The 20,369-nt window shown below is 43.4% G+C and overlaps 2 protein-coding genes across 2 annotated transcripts; one reads left to right on the forward strand and one right to left on the reverse strand.

The window, feature by feature from the left end:
* Positions 1–1,992: 1,992 nt before the first annotated feature.
* LOC123142257 (uncharacterized) lies at positions 1,993–7,971 on the reverse strand. The gene is made up of 11 exons (XM_044561246.1): positions 7,530–7,971; positions 6,806–7,032; positions 6,441–6,515; positions 6,034–6,088; positions 5,768–5,886; positions 5,557–5,646; positions 5,387–5,467; positions 4,934–5,026; positions 4,323–4,419; positions 3,941–4,009; positions 1,993–3,728 (listed from the first exon to the last, which is right to left on the reverse strand). The coding sequence occupies exons 2-8, from the start codon at positions 6,842–6,844 to the stop codon at positions 4,967–4,969; spliced, it is 519 nt and encodes a 172-aa protein (XP_044417181.1). The 5' UTR covers positions 6,845–7,032; positions 7,530–7,971; the 3' UTR covers positions 1,993–3,728; positions 3,941–4,009; positions 4,323–4,419; positions 4,934–4,966.
* An 819-nt stretch (positions 7,972–8,790) lies between these two features.
* Positions 8,791–16,882, forward strand: LOC123146339 (uncharacterized). The gene is made up of 5 exons (XM_044565988.1): positions 8,791–9,769; positions 10,233–12,274; positions 13,022–13,114; positions 13,239–14,157; positions 14,728–16,882. The coding sequence occupies exons 1-5, from the start codon at positions 8,829–8,831 to the stop codon at positions 16,688–16,690; spliced, it is 5,958 nt and encodes a 1,985-aa protein (XP_044421923.1). The 5' UTR covers positions 8,791–8,828; the 3' UTR covers positions 16,691–16,882.
* Positions 16,883–20,369: the final 3,487 nt, after the last annotated feature.

Consider the following 20,369-nt stretch of genomic DNA (forward strand, 5'->3'; position numbering starts at 1 on the left):
CTAACTCATTAGTCACATTGCTTGCAAGGCTTATTATGATGTGCATTATCGAGAGGGCCCAGAGATACCTCTCCGATACTTGGAGTGACAAATCCTAATCTCGATCTATGCCAACCCAACAAACACCTTTGGAGATACCTGTAGAGCATCTTTATAATCACCCAGTTACGCTGTGACGTTTGATAGCACACAAGCCATTCCTCCGGTATTCGGGAGTTGCATAATCTCATAGTCAAAGGAATATGTATAAGTCATGAAGAAAGCAATAGCAATAAAACTTAACGATCATTATGCTAAGCTAACAGATGGGTCTTGTCCATCACATCATTCTCCTAAAGATGTGATCCCGTTCATCAAATGACAACACATGTCTATGGTTAGGAAACTTAACCATCTTTGATTAACGAGCTAGTCTAGTAGAGGCTTACTAGGGACACGGTATTTTGTCTATGTATCCACACATGTATCAAGTTTCCGGTTAATACAATTCTAGCATGAATAATAAACATTTATCATGATATAAGGAAATATAAAATAACAACTTTATTATTGCCTCTAGGGCATATTTCCTTCACCTCACTCTCCTCTCTCGCTCCGTCCCCTCCTCTCCCCTCTTCGATCCCAATCCAATTGGGCGTAATGTCGAGCTCCAACAGCCACTCCGGCCCCGGCCTCGACGTCGACGAAAATCTGGCCCTCCGCATTGCCTTGGAGCGGTCCAAGGTGGATACTGGGGGCATCTCAGGATCTGCATCATCGGTGTAGCTCCCGCGCTGGTTCAACACGAACGCCAGATCGAGCTGGCCCCTCCTGCCCCGCGTGTAGCTCCGATAGGGAGCGCAGTCTGTTCCATCCTCGTGCCTTCTCCTTCCCTCACATGCCGCTGATCCGCGCGAGCAGTGGTGACTGCTAGTGCCCGCGCTGTCGGCCCGCACGCGCACTCCAAAATCAGAAGCGTGCGTCGCCAGCCGCGCGAGGCAGTGGGCAAGGGAGAGGGACGCGACGGAGCAATCCATGCGCTCCCGCCATGGGATGCCAGCGGAGCACGACGAGGACAAGCGGCTCCTTGCTTGGGTCTGCCGCCGGTCGCTCACGACGGCGGAAGAACGTGAAGGCGCTCTGGCTTGCCATAGAGCAGTTGGAGCGCGAGACGAAGGGGGCAATGATGGAGGCGGCTCGGCTCGCCAAGTGGAAGCGGTAGCAGGACAGGGCCGTCCGTCGGATGAAGGGGTTGATTGTCCTCTCCGACTCCGACGACGACGACAACCAGAGCTCCACCTTCTCCTTCGATGACCACAACTCCACCTCCTCCTCCGACGACCAAGATCCTCCACCAGGCGCGGACGCCTACAACTACGCCGGCGAACAGAAGGGGAAAGGCCCGGCGAGGAAGTGGTGAAGAAGCTCCTCCTATGTTTATTATCTTTTTTAGTCGTCGAAGTTAAGAACTTGTCCGACGATGAACTCTGATGATATTTTGGATGATGTACAGTTCGTTTATGTGTATTTGGTTGTCCGTTTGATGTCGATTTCATTGTGTGTTGTTTGATCACGTAGAGTAACTCATGTTGCATGCGTAGTATGGATATAGGGTGCCCGGATGTGGAGAGGGAAATTTGAGACGTTCGGGGGCGTTTAAGGGGCTGAATTTCCTGTCCATGACTATACACTAGATCGGCAACGCGCCTTGGCGCGAGGGTGCCTGTCCCAACGATATTGTCAAGCCGTGGAAGATCAAACAACATGATGCATTAGTATGAAGGCAAGTTTAGCACATGTAACAAAGCTACCGATTATAGTGTTCAAGGGTAAGAAGAAACATGCACTCTGTCAAGAAGCAAGGCAGCATCCAATTCAGCATATGAGATTATGAAATGTTAATCTCTAAATTCCAGAACCATGCATCACAACATAATGTAATTAAAATTGGAAATCTTTACATATAGACCATTTTATTATTTATAAGAGATACACAGAATAAGGAGTCCCATATCAGAACATTCAGTAGCGTGACAAAATAAAAGGAGATGCATGTACATATCAGAACTGAGATTCTCCAAATCCCAAATTTTGGTCATGAAATATATTCTTTATCAGAATTTGAAATACCACAATGGGCTAATAATCACTGTCAATGTAAGGAACTGCATGCTTTTCTTTCGCTTCATATGAATTGAATTTCTCGATTAAATATTCATAGTTGATATCAATGTCCAACCTTGAAAGTGAAAGGTTTCAGTTCTCATTGAAACCACTGCATTAGTAACTCGATGCATTCGTTTTGTCTTCACTTTGTCATAGTAGACACATTTGCCCCATTCTGATTTTAAAACTCTGCTACACAAGTTAATATAATGACAATGTAAGTGCCAAAGATAATGAAAATGTTTGCTTCCTATAAGCTTATAAACATAGGAGTGGCAACCTAAGCATGTGGTGCCCTATCTTGACTTTATTCTATCAGTAGGCTTGCAAACATAAGATGACTTGCATGAGAACATCAATGCCAAAATCATCTGCCGCTCACAAAAATGACAGGTCATAGCAAAAGTAAAGCGTCCTGGTGTAAAGCTATATACATTCATGCAAAAAAATCTTATAATTATAGGCAGATTATTAACAAAAGTACATAGAATCGAAAGGTGTAGCGGCTACCGATACGTCTGAAGCTCATAGCAAGTAGGAAACTTCCCATGCAGAGTGTATGTCTTGGAAAGAAGAGAAAAGAAGGTGCAGCACCACAATACATAATTTGTTAGACTAAAGAGCACTACAATATCACAATAATTTGAAGGAGCAATTGTATGCCTAATCATGGTCTAAACATATGTGACTTTGGTACATGTATTTCTTTGATCATTTTTCATCTGAATAATCAGGTTCTTAAAATAATGACAGTCCAGTTTGATTATAATCAAATAAATCAACCAGCTATGCAAGCATGATAGTTATTAACAGAGAGACACATCACACCAGTTCAAAATTTCATGATAGGTGCTTACTATATTTTCTAAGATTGGCTGCATCTTATTAGAATCAAGAAATACATGTATACGCCAGCAGCTAGTGCTCCCAGGGAACTGAATTATGCTTATGCAGCGCCATGAATATCTAAATATACATTATACTGAATATATATGATGTATTTACTTTGTCTTTTCAGCTGTCGTGGTTAAAAGTTCTAAACCGGACTTATATTCTACAAAAATATTTACCTGGCATGATCCATTGTGTTGTTGCAAATATAAATATATTTTTAATCAATCATTTGTACATATCTAAACTCTACGATCTAGCCATGATTACTATGCAATTACGAAGTTCTCAACTTTCTCTTCTCTTCATTTATAATTAGAACATGACACACTACTTTGATATATCCCCTTCTTGACACAGAGATCCTAAAAACCATCAGGCACATAAGCCTAAAATAAACAGTGGTGATTACCTTGGGAAAAGATCACTTTCACCCTTCTCTTTCTACATAGATAAGCAAAAATGGTTCCTTAAATAGAGAAGTTTTTTGGAAAAATTCACATGGAGAAAGCAAGAAATCTAACCATGCTGCCGAGGTGAAGCATCTAACAACCCAAAAGGTACAACATAATAGCCATGAGGAGGAATGCCAAATGAGACCATAGAAAAAGGAATGCACAAAAAGAAACCAATCAACTTAAGGAACTTGATCGTTGTCATACCTTCATGTTGCCTTTGACTTAATCAAATGCCTGCAATTAAGCAACGAAGAACCACATTAGTGGCTACACAAGCTAGTAGAATGATACTACTGACAAATATAGCCAATGACCTATGTCTAAAGATATCACTATTCATTCTGGAGGTTACTTGATTAGCCCGACGTGGGAAGTTGGCAGCTCACGTATGGCATGGAGCATAAAAAATAATAGGTAGCCAGGTAGGCATCACGAGGTGGGCTTACCTTTGGAGGAGCATGGTGTTGGTGATTGGCCCCATTGGATGATCTTGCCCTCATAATGTAGTATTGAAACTGAAAATAATATGCAGCTATTAGGCATTGTTTCAGGACAAAGGATAATTACACTAATACCTATGTCTAAAGAAAGCAGCCAAATGCTGAATTGTTCGAGGAAACCTTCACATCTGACACAAGTATATCACGTAATAAGCAGCTATAACCTACCAAGTAGAAATACCACATCACCATGGGTAAGCAGTCCTATTGATTTTCATAATAAATACACCATCACCAAGGAACATACTCAGTTTTGAAGCAATGTGCATGTACTATTATAATGTTTGGCAACTGATTATAAACAGTAAGGAGCAAAGCAAGTGTTCACCAGTCCTTTTTAGTGAAAGAGCTTTGGCCAATCCTCTCCTCACGACCGCTCCAGCCATCCAACCGAAGTGCGAATTAGAACAAAGCGAATTGTTGCACTGCCATGTGATTTGCAAGACGGAGTTATCCAACAGAAGTGCAGTGAATAATGAATCTAAAAAACTCGATGAACTCTAACTCGATGACTAAAGTACCAATGTAACAGGATGCAACAAGTCATCAAAGATTTTTTTGGAGTATTTACATGTTAAAAGACTGACAAATGCTATCTATCAAGCCTCTTGAGATTTCATTTCATAAATAAAACACACAAAGTTCAGTAGACGTTCATACAGTATAAACTGAACCAAAAAATTGTGCAGATTCATGGAAATTGAACGTCCAACCAAATTTAATTTTGGGCATGCACATAGAAATTGAAGGACCAAATAACCATTGATGCATATCAACTATCTAAGACCTGACCTATCCTCTCCTCTCTGAAGAAACGGCTAGTGTGATGCAGTAAGCAAACTGGATGGCACCCAGAGCATAACATGAGAGGTAGAGAGGTAGAGGGAGAGACAATTTCTACCACTACTAAGGACAAAGAGCAGAAATATCTTGAGATACCTTCCGTCTCAACATCTCTCTTTCTTCCTTTGTCTAGTCAGCAGTCATGTCAATAATGCTCTGTAGTGATTCATCGTCATACAACAACCCAACCTGTAGAGAAGGACAAATCAGATGCAAAAGCCGATTCTGAGTTTTGCGACGACACGGAAGTTACTCATTCCTTTTCAGAATATAAGGCATATTTTGACCGTAATCTTGTATAATATTTAGTTATGGTTACAAGATAAGTGATAAGTGCTTTTGAATATGATGGATCCAATCAAGTCTATTTAATGTAACATAAACCACATATTATTAAAACTAATGCACGAATTTGGACTGTTAAAATATGTCTTATAATTTGAAAAGGAGGTAGTACTAATTAGTAACAATGATTATACTGCTCATGTCTGTGCTGTAAATGAGACTGTAGATATACAAAACAAATAAATGAAGAGTCAGCAAACAAACCCAAATTGCAGGCAAAGCACACAATCTCATCCAAGGTCCACCATCAGCACCTCCCATCTCCAGGTATATCTTCAACCTAACCTGCAAGGAGAATAAAAAAGAACAACTGATTGTTGAATTGAAATAACACCAATTAATATGTCACCATGCTAACCAAATCAAAGGTAAACCTCAGGAAAAATTGTCGTTAGATGGTTCTCCCAATCAATCAAAGTGGGCATCTCCCTTGGAACCTGTGGGAGCTTTCCTGCCATGAAAGCCTGCAAAATATACACAAGCCAAATAAGAGTTCTATAATTTCCAACAGCTAAAGTCATGTAGCAAAAAGCTTCAAAATAAGATAAAATTTACAAAGTTTACAACATATAACTGCAGACGTACTAAGATATTAGAGACAGGAAGAGATCCAAAATGACATTCCAGTACAGTCAATGTAATTCTTGTTCCGGTATACAAAATACATCGGGACGTCCCATGCATAGTCCACATATTGCTCAAATCTGCAACCAAGAACAAATTATAATCAGAACTCATTTAAACTGAAAGCCTCATTTTATGTAGGAATTGTTGTTGATAAAAATGACGCCATTGATCAAATAGCTGGCATTCTGGATGGCAAATAAGAAGAAGTTTGTATTAATGCCTACCCCAATGAGTCATCAAATCAATAGCTGGCATTCTGGATAGCAAATAGCTGGCATTCTGGATGGAAAATAATACGCAACTATTAGGCATTGTTTTGGGACAAAGGAGAATTACACTAATAATTATTTAGTTAGGCCTCACATATCACCTATGTCTAAAGAAAGAAGACTAATGCTGAATTGTTCGTCAAAACCTTCTCATCTGACGCAAGTATATCACATAATAAGGAGTTATAACCTACGGAGTAGCAATACCACATCATCATGGGTAAGCAGTCCTATTAATTTTCATAATAAATACACCATCACCATGAAACCAATAAAGAACATATGGTCGATCGTTTTGTGGCATGGCATAGTACATTTTGGAATGACCCAGAAGGTCGTCGAACAGTATATGCAACACTTACATACATGCCTCTTGACTCATGTTCTTCATCCGCAAAGGATACCATGTTGGATATGTCATCTTCATTGTACTGAAACTGATGAAAGCATGCTACAAGAATTAGGTAGAGGAATTAATGGAATCACAAAGTAAACTTGGGTCGGTGTCATCTAAACATGGGCATACTGTGATCTTATTACAAAATAGAACAGCATGGATTTACTAATTATGACATTGGATAATTCAACAATCCACTGGAAGTTGTAGGCTTTGGCCCAGAACAACTCTAATCCATCACGAGTACCTAATTTTTAGGTTCCAACAAAGTTTGTAGGGTTACCTAACAGTAATACCACACCGAGATCTCTGTATGTCAATGTTTGGTACCTGCAGCCCGGCCGACTTGGATTGGGTTGAGTCAACCATGCATTTGATTCCTCCTCTTTCTCCAGGGACTTCAGGCCACCAACTTGATCTTTCTCTGATTCCCTCATCGATCTCTGCCCCGAGTCAACCTGCTTGTCAACCATCTCAAGGTTGCAGCCCAAAACATTGGTCATCTGAATCCTGAAGCATCTGGATGGTTTGCAGCCCAGATTTTGGTCATCTGAATCCTGAAATAAATGGGATGGTTTGCAATTGTAGAGATCAAATTAACTCTGTTGATCCCAGGAGGAGAAGATGATGATCAGAAAAAAGTGCAAACACAAAAGGAACAAATACTTTTTTTTGCATGATGATAAGAGCTGACAAATTCTACAATCTTTGAATCGTTCTTCCTTTTTTGTGTTCTTATGGGAGACAAATCCTTGACTCTATATTTTCTTTTAATTTTTTTCCTTTTTCAACAGATAACACATTCTCTTCTCTCTGCTCTTGAGCATCAACAACAGCACTAATCAATTGAAAAAAGTTAGTTTTTACAGCCAAGCCGTACATCTAAATACACAAAATCACAGGCAATTATCCAAATCAAAGAATGGTACAGTTGAGCAGAGAAAGATGGGATCCTTTTTCCAACCCAAGAAGAAGGCAGTCCTAATGCAGCACCGTCCTCTGCTCAATTAAGAAAGGGAGAAGGAGAGTGGAGGGGAGATGAGGAAAATCTTACCAGTGATTAGGCCGTTTTCAGAGAAGAAGGGATGCCGTGGATGGGTCGTTGCAGTGACCGCCGAGTTCACGTCGTCGCTGTAGTTCACCTTCGGGTCGCCGCTTGAGAGGGAAGGGATCTGGGGGTGGCTCCGCGGTGATCTGGATGCGCCGCCTGACCTGCTCGGCCAACGTGGCCCTCGTTCTCCTGGCTCGTGATGAGGAGAGGAGGAGAGGAGAGGGTGGGGGCGCTCCTCTTGCCTTGTGCACGCGAGGACGACGACGAAGACGCCAGGGAAGTGGACGGCGGAGATCCGGCAGGCTGGGGCCGCTGGGCGACGGAGACGACGGTGGCGGCGTGGGAGCAGCTAGGGTTAGGGTTTGGGTGGAGGCGACGTAGAGGAGGAGGAGGGGCGCGCGAATGCGGGAGGAGGTCGCCGCAACAGCAGCAGGCCCATTTTATACGCAAGGATGCGAAATGACGAAAATGCCCTTGGGTGGGCGCTGGAATTACGTGTGGTGGCACGCGCGGGAGGTAACTATTCATTGTAGCAGTGTCTCCTCTCAATCCGGCGGCCCAGATCGTCTAGAGGCTCGATCCGACGCTCCAAAACGCATCAAAAAATTGATCCGACGGCCGACATTGGCTAAACTCTGAGAACGCTCGTGTTCTCCTGCTATGCTTATTTCTGGATGCTCTTAGAGCATTGGAGCTCAGGAGCAGATCACTCCCACTTGATTTTCTCATAGTTCCTAAACTACTCCTTTGGAGAAGTGACACGTAAGAAATAATGTTGAGACGGACACTAGGACCTTAATAAATGAAGTGCATCTTTCTTTAGTGAGTGGTTCTATAAATCCCATAAAATTCGGTGAAGGCATACCTTCACACGCCCTTCAATGATGCTAAATGTATCATCGAGATGACAATAAAATGTGCAAAAAAGTATTTCTGTTTAGGAACATACACAAGGTTACCGCGGGGACGGAGATGGGAGTCCAATACCCGTCTCGGTAATCCCATTACCAGCATGAGGTGGGAGGCCAGAGAAAAGTCCACTTGATTGCTCCTAATTCTTAAACTACTCCTTTTGAAAAGTGGCAGGTAAGAAATAATGTTGAGATGGACACTAGGACCTTAATAAATGCAGCGCATCTTTCTCCAGTGAGTGGTTGTATGCGCTGCGCAGGACACCGGGACCCATTTGACGCGACTTGCTTGTCTGCTCCTTTGTCCGGAGAATCTGTAGGGAGAGGAGGAGAAGGAGAGATCTAGAAAGGGGAGGAGAGGGAGAGGGGGGAGGGAGGGGGAGGGGAGACGATGGAGGGCGCTGTGGTAAGCGCTTCCATGGGTGTGATTGGCCCGCTCCTCGCCGAGCTTACCATCTTGTGTGCGCGCTTGCCCGAAGGCCGCCCAAAAACGGAGATGGAGTTCTTCGAGGAGAATCTGAGGAGCATCCAGGAGATGGTGTCCTCTCTCCACGCCGTGAAGATGTCTCACATGGTGGAAGAGGACGCGCTGCTGAAGAAGAGGTGGGCGAAGCAAGCCCGGGAGATCGCCTACGACACGCAAGACTTCGTCGACCTCTTCAGGCACGGCGCCGGCCTGTCTCTGTCTGATGACACGGCCGGGGTTATGCCCAAGACTGCTGGGCGTCTCAAGAAGCTAAGGAGGTTCAGTAGCCGCCCCAAGCAGCCAAGGTTAGATCGTGAGATGGTCAACAAGGTCGAGGAGCTTAAGGCTCGTATGACCGAATTGATTGAGCGGCACAGGAGGTTCAAGATCGCCATGGATCCCAGCTCCCCCCCAAAACAAGACGTGCCCGGTTGTTCAGGGCATCAGATCCAGATCCAGATCCAGAGTGAGGCATCCTCTTCTGGTACTCGTACTTCCAGGTGCCCATCTGTGCCCATAGATGCTTATTTCTCGGCACTCTATGCCGGGGGAGACGGACTTGTTGGCATCGATGGCCCCAGCGACGATCTCACCGCGCTGCTCATGGATGACATGCAACAATTGAAGGTGGTTTCTGTTCTGGGTCCTGAAGGTATAGGAAAGACCACACTTGTCAGGGAGGTTTATCGCAATATTCGAGGCCGATTTGAGTACTGTGCTCTTGTGTCAATGTCCCAAAAGACAGGCATTCAGGAGATTCTCCAAGCATTTCGATCACAGCTCAGTGCACAAGATTGTGCCAGCGTAGAGGCGTGCCAAGAGGAGCAACTCACACATAAGCTCATACAAGTACTGAAGGGCAAGAGGTACTCTCCATTTCTCAGTGTGCCATTACTCTGTTTTAGTCCAGAGTGTTCAGCTCATATCTGTTGCTACCGCATTCTGAACATTTCTCCTTCGCTGTTGTTCTTGCTACATCACATCGATTCATGCTACTTTTGAGATAGTTGCCAAAAAAAACATTTAGTATTTGTATTACACAAATAAAACCCGAATTTATATCACATATTTAGTTGTAATATATTGTGGAACTGCAAAGTTTGAAGTTTGATATTCGGGAAAACAAAAAAGGAAAAATGCGTGTGCATGGATCTCAGTGCAAGAAATGGGTGCACTCAGGTTCAACCACATCTTATTCATATAGATAGAGAAGTTCCTTTTATACATTCGCATATGTAGGATGTGGCAAATAGTTTTTATCTGAATATGTATTACGTAATGCTTCTCTCTGGAATGTGTTGATTAAATGTTGATTCAAATTGATGATAGGTACTTTGTCGTGCTCGATGGTGTGTGGAGCACACGAGCCTGGAGATTGATCAGATGTGCTTTGCCTGGAAACAATAATGGAAGTCGAATATTGATGACGACATGCATCGGTAACATAGCTACGTCATGTTGCTCAACTACTGGAGACTCAATATATCGAATGAAATGCCTTCCAGAACTAGAAGGAAGAAGATTATTCATCGAGAGAACATTTGGCCTTGAAAAGTGGCAGTTTCCTTCTTGGTTAAAAGAAGTTTTCAATGAAATACCGAGAAAATGTGGTGGGTGGCCAATCGTAATCCTTACCATAGCTAGTTTGCTGGCCACTAAGTCGAGTTCAGAAGAGCATTGGAAAATGATACAAAGTTCTATTGGTTTAGCACTTGTGCGTCCCCACAGAAGAAAAGGCTTAGCGCTTGAGCAGAGCCAGGTCCACAGCTGTGACAGTTTGCAAGGAGTGAAAAATATACTGTACATTTGCTACAATGACCTTCCCCAGCATTTGAAGACATGCTTACTGTATCTAAGCACATATCCGGAAGGCTATGTCATCGGAAGAGATCATTTAATAAGAAGATGGATAGCTGAAGGCTTCATCAGCTTGAGAAGTGAACATGATAACTTAGAAGAAGCGGGGCAGTGCTATTTCAATGAACTTATTAACAGGGGGATGATCCAACCTGTGGGAATCCAGTATGATGGTCAAGCTGATGCCTGCCAAGTCCATAGTTTGATTCTTGGTCTAATTGTATCCATATCTGCTGAAGAAAATTTTGTCACATTGTTTGATGGCCACGATCATGAATTGGGCATAACAGACAAGGTCCGACGGTTATCTCTCAACTACCATGGTCAACAGCATTTTGTTGTGCCATCAACCATAACTTTCTCTCCTATCCGATCACTCACAATTTTTGGGTCCACTCAAGGTGCACCGATTTTTTCAAACAGTCAAGCTCTGCGGGTGTTTGATTTGGATGTTCAGGAAGATCCAGGGAAAAAATATCTTGGAACTATAGGGAGCTTTTTTCAGTTGAAGTATTTGCGACTCCAAATGAGTGGAGTTGTTGAGCTTCCTGAACAAATAGGGGAACTGCAGTTTCTTGAGACTCTTGATCTTACCAATACTTCCATCACAAAGCTGCCAAGAAGCATTCTTCGCTTATGGCGTTTGGTATATTTACTTGTCTGTAATGTGGAATTGCCAGATGGAGTTGGTGACATGCGGTCTCTGGAGGAGCTTTCAGGGATTCAAGTCAACACCACCAACTCAACAAATTCACTGTTGGGTGTGGGACAGCTGACTAAACTGAGGATTGTTCAGCTAATATGGTCCATTTCTGATGCGTGTGGTGATATCAAAGGATACGAGAACAATCTGCTCTCATCGCTCAAGGAACTATCCAAGCTCCAATCTCTAAGCATCGAAAGCAAAGATGGTTCTTCTCTCAGTTTCTTGGATTCTTGGTCGCCTCAACCTCAGCTTCTTCAGAAACTCTGTTTGACAGGAGGATATTATTTCCCCAGAATTCCAGAGAGGGTAATCTCACTTGTCAACCTTGATTTCCTCGACATCAGGGTTTATCAAGTGGAAGACGAAATGATGAATGCTTTGGGGTCCCTGCTAGTCCTGTTAGTTCTCAGCTTATCATCGCAGGTTGCAGCCTCAAAACAAAGGATAGTGGTTCAACCCGGTTTGTTCCACTGTCTGACGAAATTTACACTCACTTGCTTGAATAGCTGGACAGGGTTGGTAATCGAACCAGAGGCTCTGCCAAAGCTAGCAAGGCTTGGGCTTTTGTGCTATATGCAGGGATGGAGAGATCCTGTGTGTGGTGATTATGGCATCAAGTATCTCTCTTCTCTCAAAAATCTCCATGTTGAGTTCACCTTCGGGTGTGCAGGGATTTGGGAGGTTGCCATAAGAACCCCTAAGAATCCGCCACCACAAGTTCAAATATTGGACGAACATCGTATGGTGGAGGAAGCGGAAATCATAGAAGCGGTGGAGTCCTTATCTACACACGAAAGCACTGACGAAGGTAAGATTGATTGATTCATATGTAAGCCTTTTCTTTTCAGTAAATAAATAAATTGAATGGGTGTAAAGGCTAATAGTTCTTCGTCTCAGTTTATTGATCAAGCACTATGAGTTTATCATTCACAGCTAAATTTAAGCGTGTACTGCTTGGCCAAGGGATGGGATGGTCAATGGTATAGGTTGGAGTTGGATAAATGTATTTCACGAGTTGATCCAACTTATACAAATATTGTGTATTCATGTTTTTTCGACAAATGGTGGATTTTATTAGCATCAAGAGGATACAAACAATTTGCATCAAGAGGAATATTTTCTGTAGGAATATATTCTGTATTTACGTTGCATGACAAAATGTAAGCTATTTTTTGGTGGATAAGCGCGTGCATTATTTGCCACATTATGCACAGGGTTAAGCCAAACGATTTGCAATGGCTATAGAGGATTACAGAATAACTTTTTCACTCTTTTTCCTATTAGATATAGACGGTAATGATAGGGGGCTGCTGGACTTGCCATTCCACAACTAACGAAATAAAACAGTAACGTGTGTGAACTTGCCATCACAGGTGTGTCTAATTGTTGAGATGTCGTTGTAAAGAATCTGCTAGCGTATTTGCCACTGCTAAATGCTAATTATGGATTTGTTTGTATGAAGTTCTGAAAGTCGCAAGCAGCACTTTATTTCTCGGCGGATACAGCTTTTACATTTCTGATAAATGTATTGGTTGGTCAAATTTCTTACCTGCAGAATCTGCTATCTACAAAGATGCTAAAATGCTCCCTATGCCTCCCATGTACGATGTGGAAATGGATTTCCAATCTTCACAGGAAAGCCCAGAAGGTAAGATCGGTTGCTTAGTATCTGAGGTTACGGTATCTTTGAAAGCAGCTGAATTAGTACTAGTTTAGTTAGAATGACTGGATGCAACATCAACCAATTACTCACCATTGTTGCAATTGTGCAGTGTATGACATGTCTCCAAGCATCCATCCGCACAAACTTACATCAGCGACCTCTGAGCTAGCTTTCCACAACCGTGAAATCATGGAGGTTGCTTTGGTGAGTGTGGCGACGGGGGTCCTGAAGCCCGTCCTGGAGAAGCTAGCCGCCCTTCTCGGCGATGAGTACAAGCATTTCAAAGGCATACGCAAGGAGATCAATTTCCTCACTAACGAGCTCGCTGTCATGGAGGCTTTCCTCCTGAAGATGTTAGAGGAGGAGGATCCTGATGTGCAAGAAAAAATTTGGATGAATGAGGTGCGGGAGCTGTCCTACGACATGGAGGATGCCATCGACGACTTCATGCAAAGCGTCGGTGAGAAAGATGAAAAGCCAGATGGCTTCATTGAGAAGATCAAGAGCTCGCTAGGGAAGTTGGGGAAGATGAAGGCTCGTCGTCGGATGGGCAAGGAGATTCAGGATCTGAAGAAACAGATCATAGAGGTGGGTGCGAGGAATGCAATGTACAAGAGTCGTGAGACCTTCTCCAAGAACGCCAACACGACCGTTGACCCTAGAGCTCTTGCTATTTTCGAGGATGCATCAAAACTCATTGGAATTGATGAGCCCAAGGCTGAGATAATCAAGCTGTTAACAGAAGAGGATGTTTGTGCTTCAGAGCAACAACGACAACAACAACTGAAGATAGTCTCCATTGTTGGACCTGGAGGTATGGGCAAGACAACTCTTGCGAACCAAGTGTATCAAGAGCTAAAAGGAAAATATGAGTGTTCGGCTTTCGTCTCAGTTTCACGAAATCCAGACATGACGAATATCTTGAGAACCATTCTAAGTAAAGTGGCTAAGAAAGACTATGCTACCACTGAAGCAGGGAATATACAACAACTCATCGACAATATCATAGATTTTCTAGCAGACAAAAGGTACATTTTGTCTTTAGTATATTTTTATTTCTCCTTGTCATCTTTAAATGTATAAAATGGTTACTTAGATGTCATAGGAAGATTGTACTAGTGGAATTTGTTAAAAAGTTCCATATAATTCTATGTTCACAAATCTCCTTCATTACATAGGCACATCCCTACTCCCTTTTATTGTGTAATTATATGGCATAAGTTTGTGTCAGGAGTAGAGCCCCATAACACTACATTTTCTCACAGTACTAACTTGGCTCACTTTTCTTTCTAATTCTCCTTGAGCTCCCTTAACATCCTGATCTGTAATTTTCTGTGTGCTTTACCTCATGCCAGTTTTGCAAGTGTGGCATCCATGTTACCCTGGTTTAAAGAATTGCTTATCCCCCTTGCTCTCTGTAATTTGCTAAACTAAGATGGACATGCCAAACGAATTAATTATGTAACATATGCCCTTTTAGCACTTGTGTGCTTATCGTTTTCATTTTGTTAATGTTAACGTGTTTCGTTTATTCTTTGTCTGTCTACGCAGCACACTTTATTTTACAGCAATGCTAATATTTATTTGTCCATGTACAGGTACTTTGTTGTTGTTGACGATATATGGGACGTGAATACATGGGATATTATTAAGCGTGCATTCCCCGCTACAAGTTCTACCAGTAGAATAATCACGACTACTCGTGTAAACAATGTCGCTCATTCATGTTGCTCGTCATTCAATGGCTGTGTTTACAATATAAGGGCTCTTGATATGATGCACTCAAGACAGTTAATTTACAGAAGGTTATTCAGGTCTGATGAAGATTGCCCTTCATACCTTCAAGAAATTTCTGAGCAGATATTGGAAAAATGCCATGGGTTACCTTTGGCGATCATTGCTATATCTGGTTTGTTGGCTAACACAGAAAAAACAGAAGTTCTATGGAATCAAGTGAAAGATTCAATTGGTCGTGCACTTGAAAGGAATCCTAGCGTCGAAGGAATGATGAAGATATTGTCACTCAGTTATTTTGATCTGCCTCCTTATTTAAAAACTTGCCTCTTATACCTGAGCATGTATCTAGAAGATTCTACTATTAAGAAGAAGGGCCTGATAAGAAGATGGATTGCTGAAGGATTCATTCATAGCGAGGGTAGATACACGGCATATGAGATAGGAGAAAGGTGTTTTAATGAACTACTCAATAGGGGTTTGATCCAAACTGGGGAGACAGATGACTATGGCAAGGTGGATAGTTGTCGAGTTCACAACATAATTCTTGATTTTATCATATCCAAGTCTATAGAAGAGAACTTCGTTACTTTACTTGGTGTTCCCATTTTGAGAACTTGGGACCAAAGCAAAGTTATTCGTCGACTCTGTCTACAAGGTGCCAAAGAAGAAAATTTAACAGTACTGACAGCAGGTCTCGTCTTGTCCCATGTCCGATCACTTATCGTGGTTGGAGGTCTTGTCAAAATCCCTTCTTTGGAGGAGTTCAGACATCTGCGTGTTCTCGACTTGATGGATTGCTCCAAATTGGAAGATCATCATCTTGAAAATATAGTGAGGTTGTTCCAGCTGAGGTACCTGAATCTCAAAGGTACAGAAATAAGCAAGCTGCCAGAACAAATCGGGCGTTTAGGGTGCTTAGAGTTTCTGGACCTAAGAGGCACTCGTGTAGGGGAATTACCTGTATCTATTGTGAATCTCAGAAAATTGATGCATCTACTTGTTGAAGTTGATGTTAAATTTCCTGATGGGATTGCGAAGATGCAAGCACTAGAGACGTTGGAAGATGTGGGGGTCTACATTCAGCTATTTGATTTCCTGTGTGGCCTTAGCCAACTAAAGAATTTGAGGAATCTGCAACTTGACCTTCGTTTTGGAGTTGATTCTGGCACTGAGGATACGGATGTGGTTGGTGAGGAGCGCAACAAAACTATGGTCTCTTCCCTGTGTAACCTAGGCACCCAGAACCTCCGCTCCCTGACTATTTATGAAGGGAGTAGCCTCTTACAAGAACCTTTGTGCTTGCCTGCCCTTGAGAAACTTATTACCTGGTCTTCAGCCATCCCGCAGGTTCCGACATGGATGAGCTTTCTCATAAACCTCCAACAGGTACGCATTCAAGTGGAGGGGGTCAAGCAGGATGATTTTTGCAAGCTTGGGGCCTTACCCAGTCTTCTCGTTCTGCACCTTGTGGAGGGAGAAACAGACTCAAACGAAAAGCTCAGAATTAGTGGTGAAGTTGGGTTCCGATTCTTGAATACTTTTATTTATGATGCATGTTCTAAACCAGTAGATCTGATGTTTGGCGCAGGGTCCATGCCCAAGCTAGAAAAAATCTTTTTTTATTATTTTAGCGCAGTTGAAGCCAACTCTCTGGGCTTTGGAATGGAGAACCTCCCCAGCCTCACTAGTGTCAGATGTCTTGGTGTTTTGGGTGATGATGGCATTTTTGAAGCCCTGAAGACTGCCATGGAGAGAGCAGTCAGCACACATCCCAACCACCCTAGTCTACGCTTTGAGGGAATTGCTTCTGCTTCTGGAGTTTAATACTCATGTCTAGCTCGATTCATCTCTCTTTTATGATACACTATTCTCTCCGTCGCGTAATGTACTATGGATAATGATACAAAATTGTAGAATTGGTTAAGACTGCTACTGTACTGCATTTTCTGTAATAATCAATCATCCGTGTTGATGGTTCAATAATATTGGGCGACCATTCGTAGTCGTCATTCTCTAGTTGCCATGCTTCTGTAGCTGTACCGGTAATGCATTTCTCCTTTGCTCTTTTATCCACCTGTATGTAGTCATCATGCTCTTAAGCAAGCTTTTGTGCCCCTGTTACTCTCTGCTTCTTCTCTATAGTTTTCTCAACAATTCGGACGTTGTTATATATGTTTGCTTACAGTTGTTTACAGTTTAATGCAAGCATGTCAACTGGTATATATTACTGTCAATTAAATCCTTATTTTACAGTTCATCTGTTAACACTTTTGCAGTGGTAACCAGATCAGTAATGGCTGATTATTGGGCACTTGAGTCTTGTGGCTGATTTTTGCTATTGGCAACTAGATGAGTCCACATTAATTCCTGCAGTAAACAATTCCAGTTCAGTCATTCAGAAAATGTGTGCTCTTTCTGAATGGGTAAACTGCCTCCAGTTCAGTCCGTCGTTTCAAGCTGTATGTATCTTGAGCTCAGGGCACAATTTCGTGGGGGCTGCAGTCTGAAAGTTTCATCATTGTGTCGGAGATCGATGTGTTGGTCGATCCATCATTGACTGCAGTGGATGTGTCGTTTCTGCAGGTGCTTATACAGTTAGTAGTGGATGTGTCGTTTCTGCAGGTGCTTATACAGTTAGTAATTTTGACGGAGAAGGTCTCGCGACTTTTGTATCTTGCATTCCTGTCGCCCAGCTCTTTGATTTGTTTCTTCAGATCTTGGATCTCCTTGCCAATCTTCATCTTCCCCAACTTCCCTAGCGTGCTTGATCTTCTCAATGAAGCCATCTGGGCATCTGGCTTAGCGTCTTTGTCACCGACGCTTTGCATGAAGTCGTCGATGGCATCCTCCATGTCGTAGGACAGCTCCCGCAGCTCATTCATCCAGACTTTATCCTGCACATCGGGATCCTCCACTTCAGACATTTTGTGGAGAAAAGCCTCCGTGGCGGCCAGCTCATGACTGAGAGACTTGATCTCTTTGCGCACACCGTTGAATCGCTTGTACTCATTGCCAAGAAGGGTGGCCAGCTTCTCCAGAACAGGTTTGAGGACCCCCGTCGCCACACTCACCAGAGCGTCTCCAAAACAATATATATTTCCCACACTCACGTATGACCACTAAAGAACGTATGACCACCAGCGATTGCAACAAAGCCCAAGTGGTAAGCACGAGTGCGACGGCTAGTACTGGTCTCGCTAGCTAGCTTGGTCCAGTCCACCTACAATTGCGGCGGCGGCAGAACCAATTCGCTCGAATGCCGGCGTTGCGGAAAGAGGAGGGGAGGAGTGCGTGACTGAGCCAGGATTTCGCAGTGGTACCATGGTGGAGTGATGTAAGGGAGAGGGGGTTGCCGCCGTTTGCCGTGCACACACTCAAGCCAATAGGCTGTTATTAAATTAGCAACAACAATTTCCCAGGAACCACCATATGCATGTTGCTCAAGCAAAAGTTGTGCCGTTCCGCGATTGTTGATTAATTAACATTACTTTAGATGCTATAGTTGTCCTCAAAGTAGTGGGGAAAGGATACTCCGCGTGCATTGATCCATGCCTAGTAGTTGCAACCCTTGTTATTGACAAAAGGAAGACGCCAGCAGCCTTCCGCGTAGTTGTTGGGTTATTTCTCAGTACCCTATTAAACTTTCTATATGTAAAGCTGGGCCAAAAGTCTTTTCCTAAGAAACAGGAAGAAGCCAGGTAGTTGCTTGGATATTTCTCCGCTGTAGATGCCAAAGGAGTGGGTGGGTGTCGGCGTATGTACTGGATCAGTGCTTACTTATAATCAAGATGCATGACAGTCATCTACGATAGAAAACAAAACATGTACTTTCTTTAATAAAAAAAAGAAAGGTAATGGATGTTATTGCTCGTATTATTAGCACGTACGCCTGCCCACTTGTCCGTGAACGAAAGTACATTTTCGTATCCTTTGTAAAACTTGACAGATTCGCGTGCCGTCATAATTAGTCATATATACTTTCAGTTCAGACCAGAATACGGCTTAGCCATCCGTTGTTGTAATACACAGTAATCTACAAGGATGCTGCATCAGACATCAGCTGTGTTTAAAATTCCCTCTTGTAATTTTTTACTCCCTCTGTACCGAAATGTAGGTCGCTGGGGCAAATGTTCCGACCAGGTGAAAATGGGCAATTGGACGTTTATACCCTTAGTTTAAATTTTGAATCAGGTCGCTGGATCGTCTTCCACCTCCGCCACCGCCCCTGCCCTCCACCTCCGCCTCCGCCCCCGCCTCCACCTCCGCCTCCGCCTCCGTCCCCGCCCTCCACCTCCGCCTCGGCCCCCGCCTCCACCTCCACCCACGCCGTCCTGGGGCTCCTCCTGGACGGCGCGCGCCCAGGTGATGCTCTGCTGCCGCCTGCTCGTGGAGGCGGGCTGGTGCTCTGCTGCTGTCCGCTGGTGGAGTCGAGCTGCTGCTCTGCTGCCGGCTGCTGGTGAAGGCGAGCTGGTGCCCGCACACGCCCAGGGGAGCTGCTGCCACTGAAGCACTCACCGCACACAGGAGCTGCTGCCGCTGAAGTACTCGCCGCTGCACAGGAGCTGCTGGCCTAGGTTCATCTCCTCGCCCAGTACCCGCTCTGCATCAATTTGATGATCATAAGCAATCAGATGATCATAAACTAAGACTTGCTCATATGAGTAAACAATTTGATGATCATAAACAAGAGTAATTCAAAGAAATATTTGTTGCCAATAATTCAAGACAAGAGTAATTCAAGAGATAATTGCTGCCAATGATTCGAGTGAATACTCCATCAGAATTTGTTCAAATTATTGGGATGACGACGGATAGATGACATGTAATTAACCTGGGGAGAAAAGGCCACCAATAACCATGAGTTCATGTATTGGTTTTGATCTCAGGAAGCAAGGTTTTGATTTCTTACAACATGCCACTACTCTAGGAGAAAATTTTGGTATCTCATGAAGAAATTATGAGGTTTACTCTGCTAATAGCCCTGATCTGAATGGCCTTGACCTTGGGTTCTTCAACTCGTTGCAATCTCTAACAGATTGTCTAAGCCCTAGAACGCTTCAAGATCTTATCAAGGGTGTGCTAGATGAATTTGAAAACTATGAGGTTTACAAGCTGAACAGAGTTTTCCTATCTCCACAAGCTTGCATGGTTGAAATCTTGAACCATGCAGGGGGCAATGGGTATAAAATACCCCATGCGAACAAGGAAAGGCTAGAGAACCTTGGGATGCTACCTCCAAGACTTACATGCCCTCCAGAGGTATATGCAAATGCCCTGCACAATCTTGGGATAATGGAGAGAGTTGCTTGTTGAGATGCTTGTCGAGATGCTTGAGGAGTTGCTTGTTGAGATGCTTGTCGAGATGCTTGTTGAGATGCTTGAGGAGTTGCTTGTTGAGATGCTTGAGGAGTTGCTTGTCGAGATGCTTGTCGAGATGCTTGAGGAGTTGCTTGTTGAGTTGCTTGTCGAGATGCTAGTTGAGATGCTTGAGGAGTTGCTTGTT

The sequence above is a fragment of the Triticum aestivum genome, chromosome 6D, assembly GCF_018294505.1.
Source record: "Triticum aestivum cultivar Chinese Spring chromosome 6D, IWGSC CS RefSeq v2.1, whole genome shotgun sequence".
Lineage (NCBI taxonomy): Eukaryota > Viridiplantae > Streptophyta > Magnoliopsida > Poales > Poaceae > Triticum > Triticum aestivum.

Excerpts from the sequence above, each read along its gene's own strand:
- LOC123146339 (XM_044565988.1), top strand. The coding sequence starts at position 8,829 with ATGGAGGGCGCTGTGGTAAGCGCTTCCATGGGTGTGATTGGCCCGCTC. Across the intron at positions 12,275-13,021 it reads ACACGAAAGCACTGACGAAG|AATCTGCTATCTACAAAGAT; the intron begins GTAAGATTGATT and ends TCTTACCTGCAG. Across the intron at positions 13,115-13,238 it reads TTCACAGGAAAGCCCAGAAG|TGTATGACATGTCTCCAAGC; the intron begins GTAAGATCGGTT and ends GCAATTGTGCAG.
- LOC123142257 (XM_044561246.1), bottom strand. The coding sequence starts at position 6,844 with ATGGTTGACTCAACCCAATCCAAGTCGGCCGGGCTGCAG. Across the intron at positions 6,089-6,440 it reads ATGAGTCAAGAGGCATGTAT|AATGCCAGCTATTTGCTATC; the intron begins GTAAGTGTTGCA and ends TTTTCCATCCAG. Across the intron at positions 5,468-5,556 it reads TAACGACAATTTTTCCTGAG|GTTAGGTTGAAGATATACCT; the intron begins GTTTACCTTTGA and ends TTCTCCTTGCAG.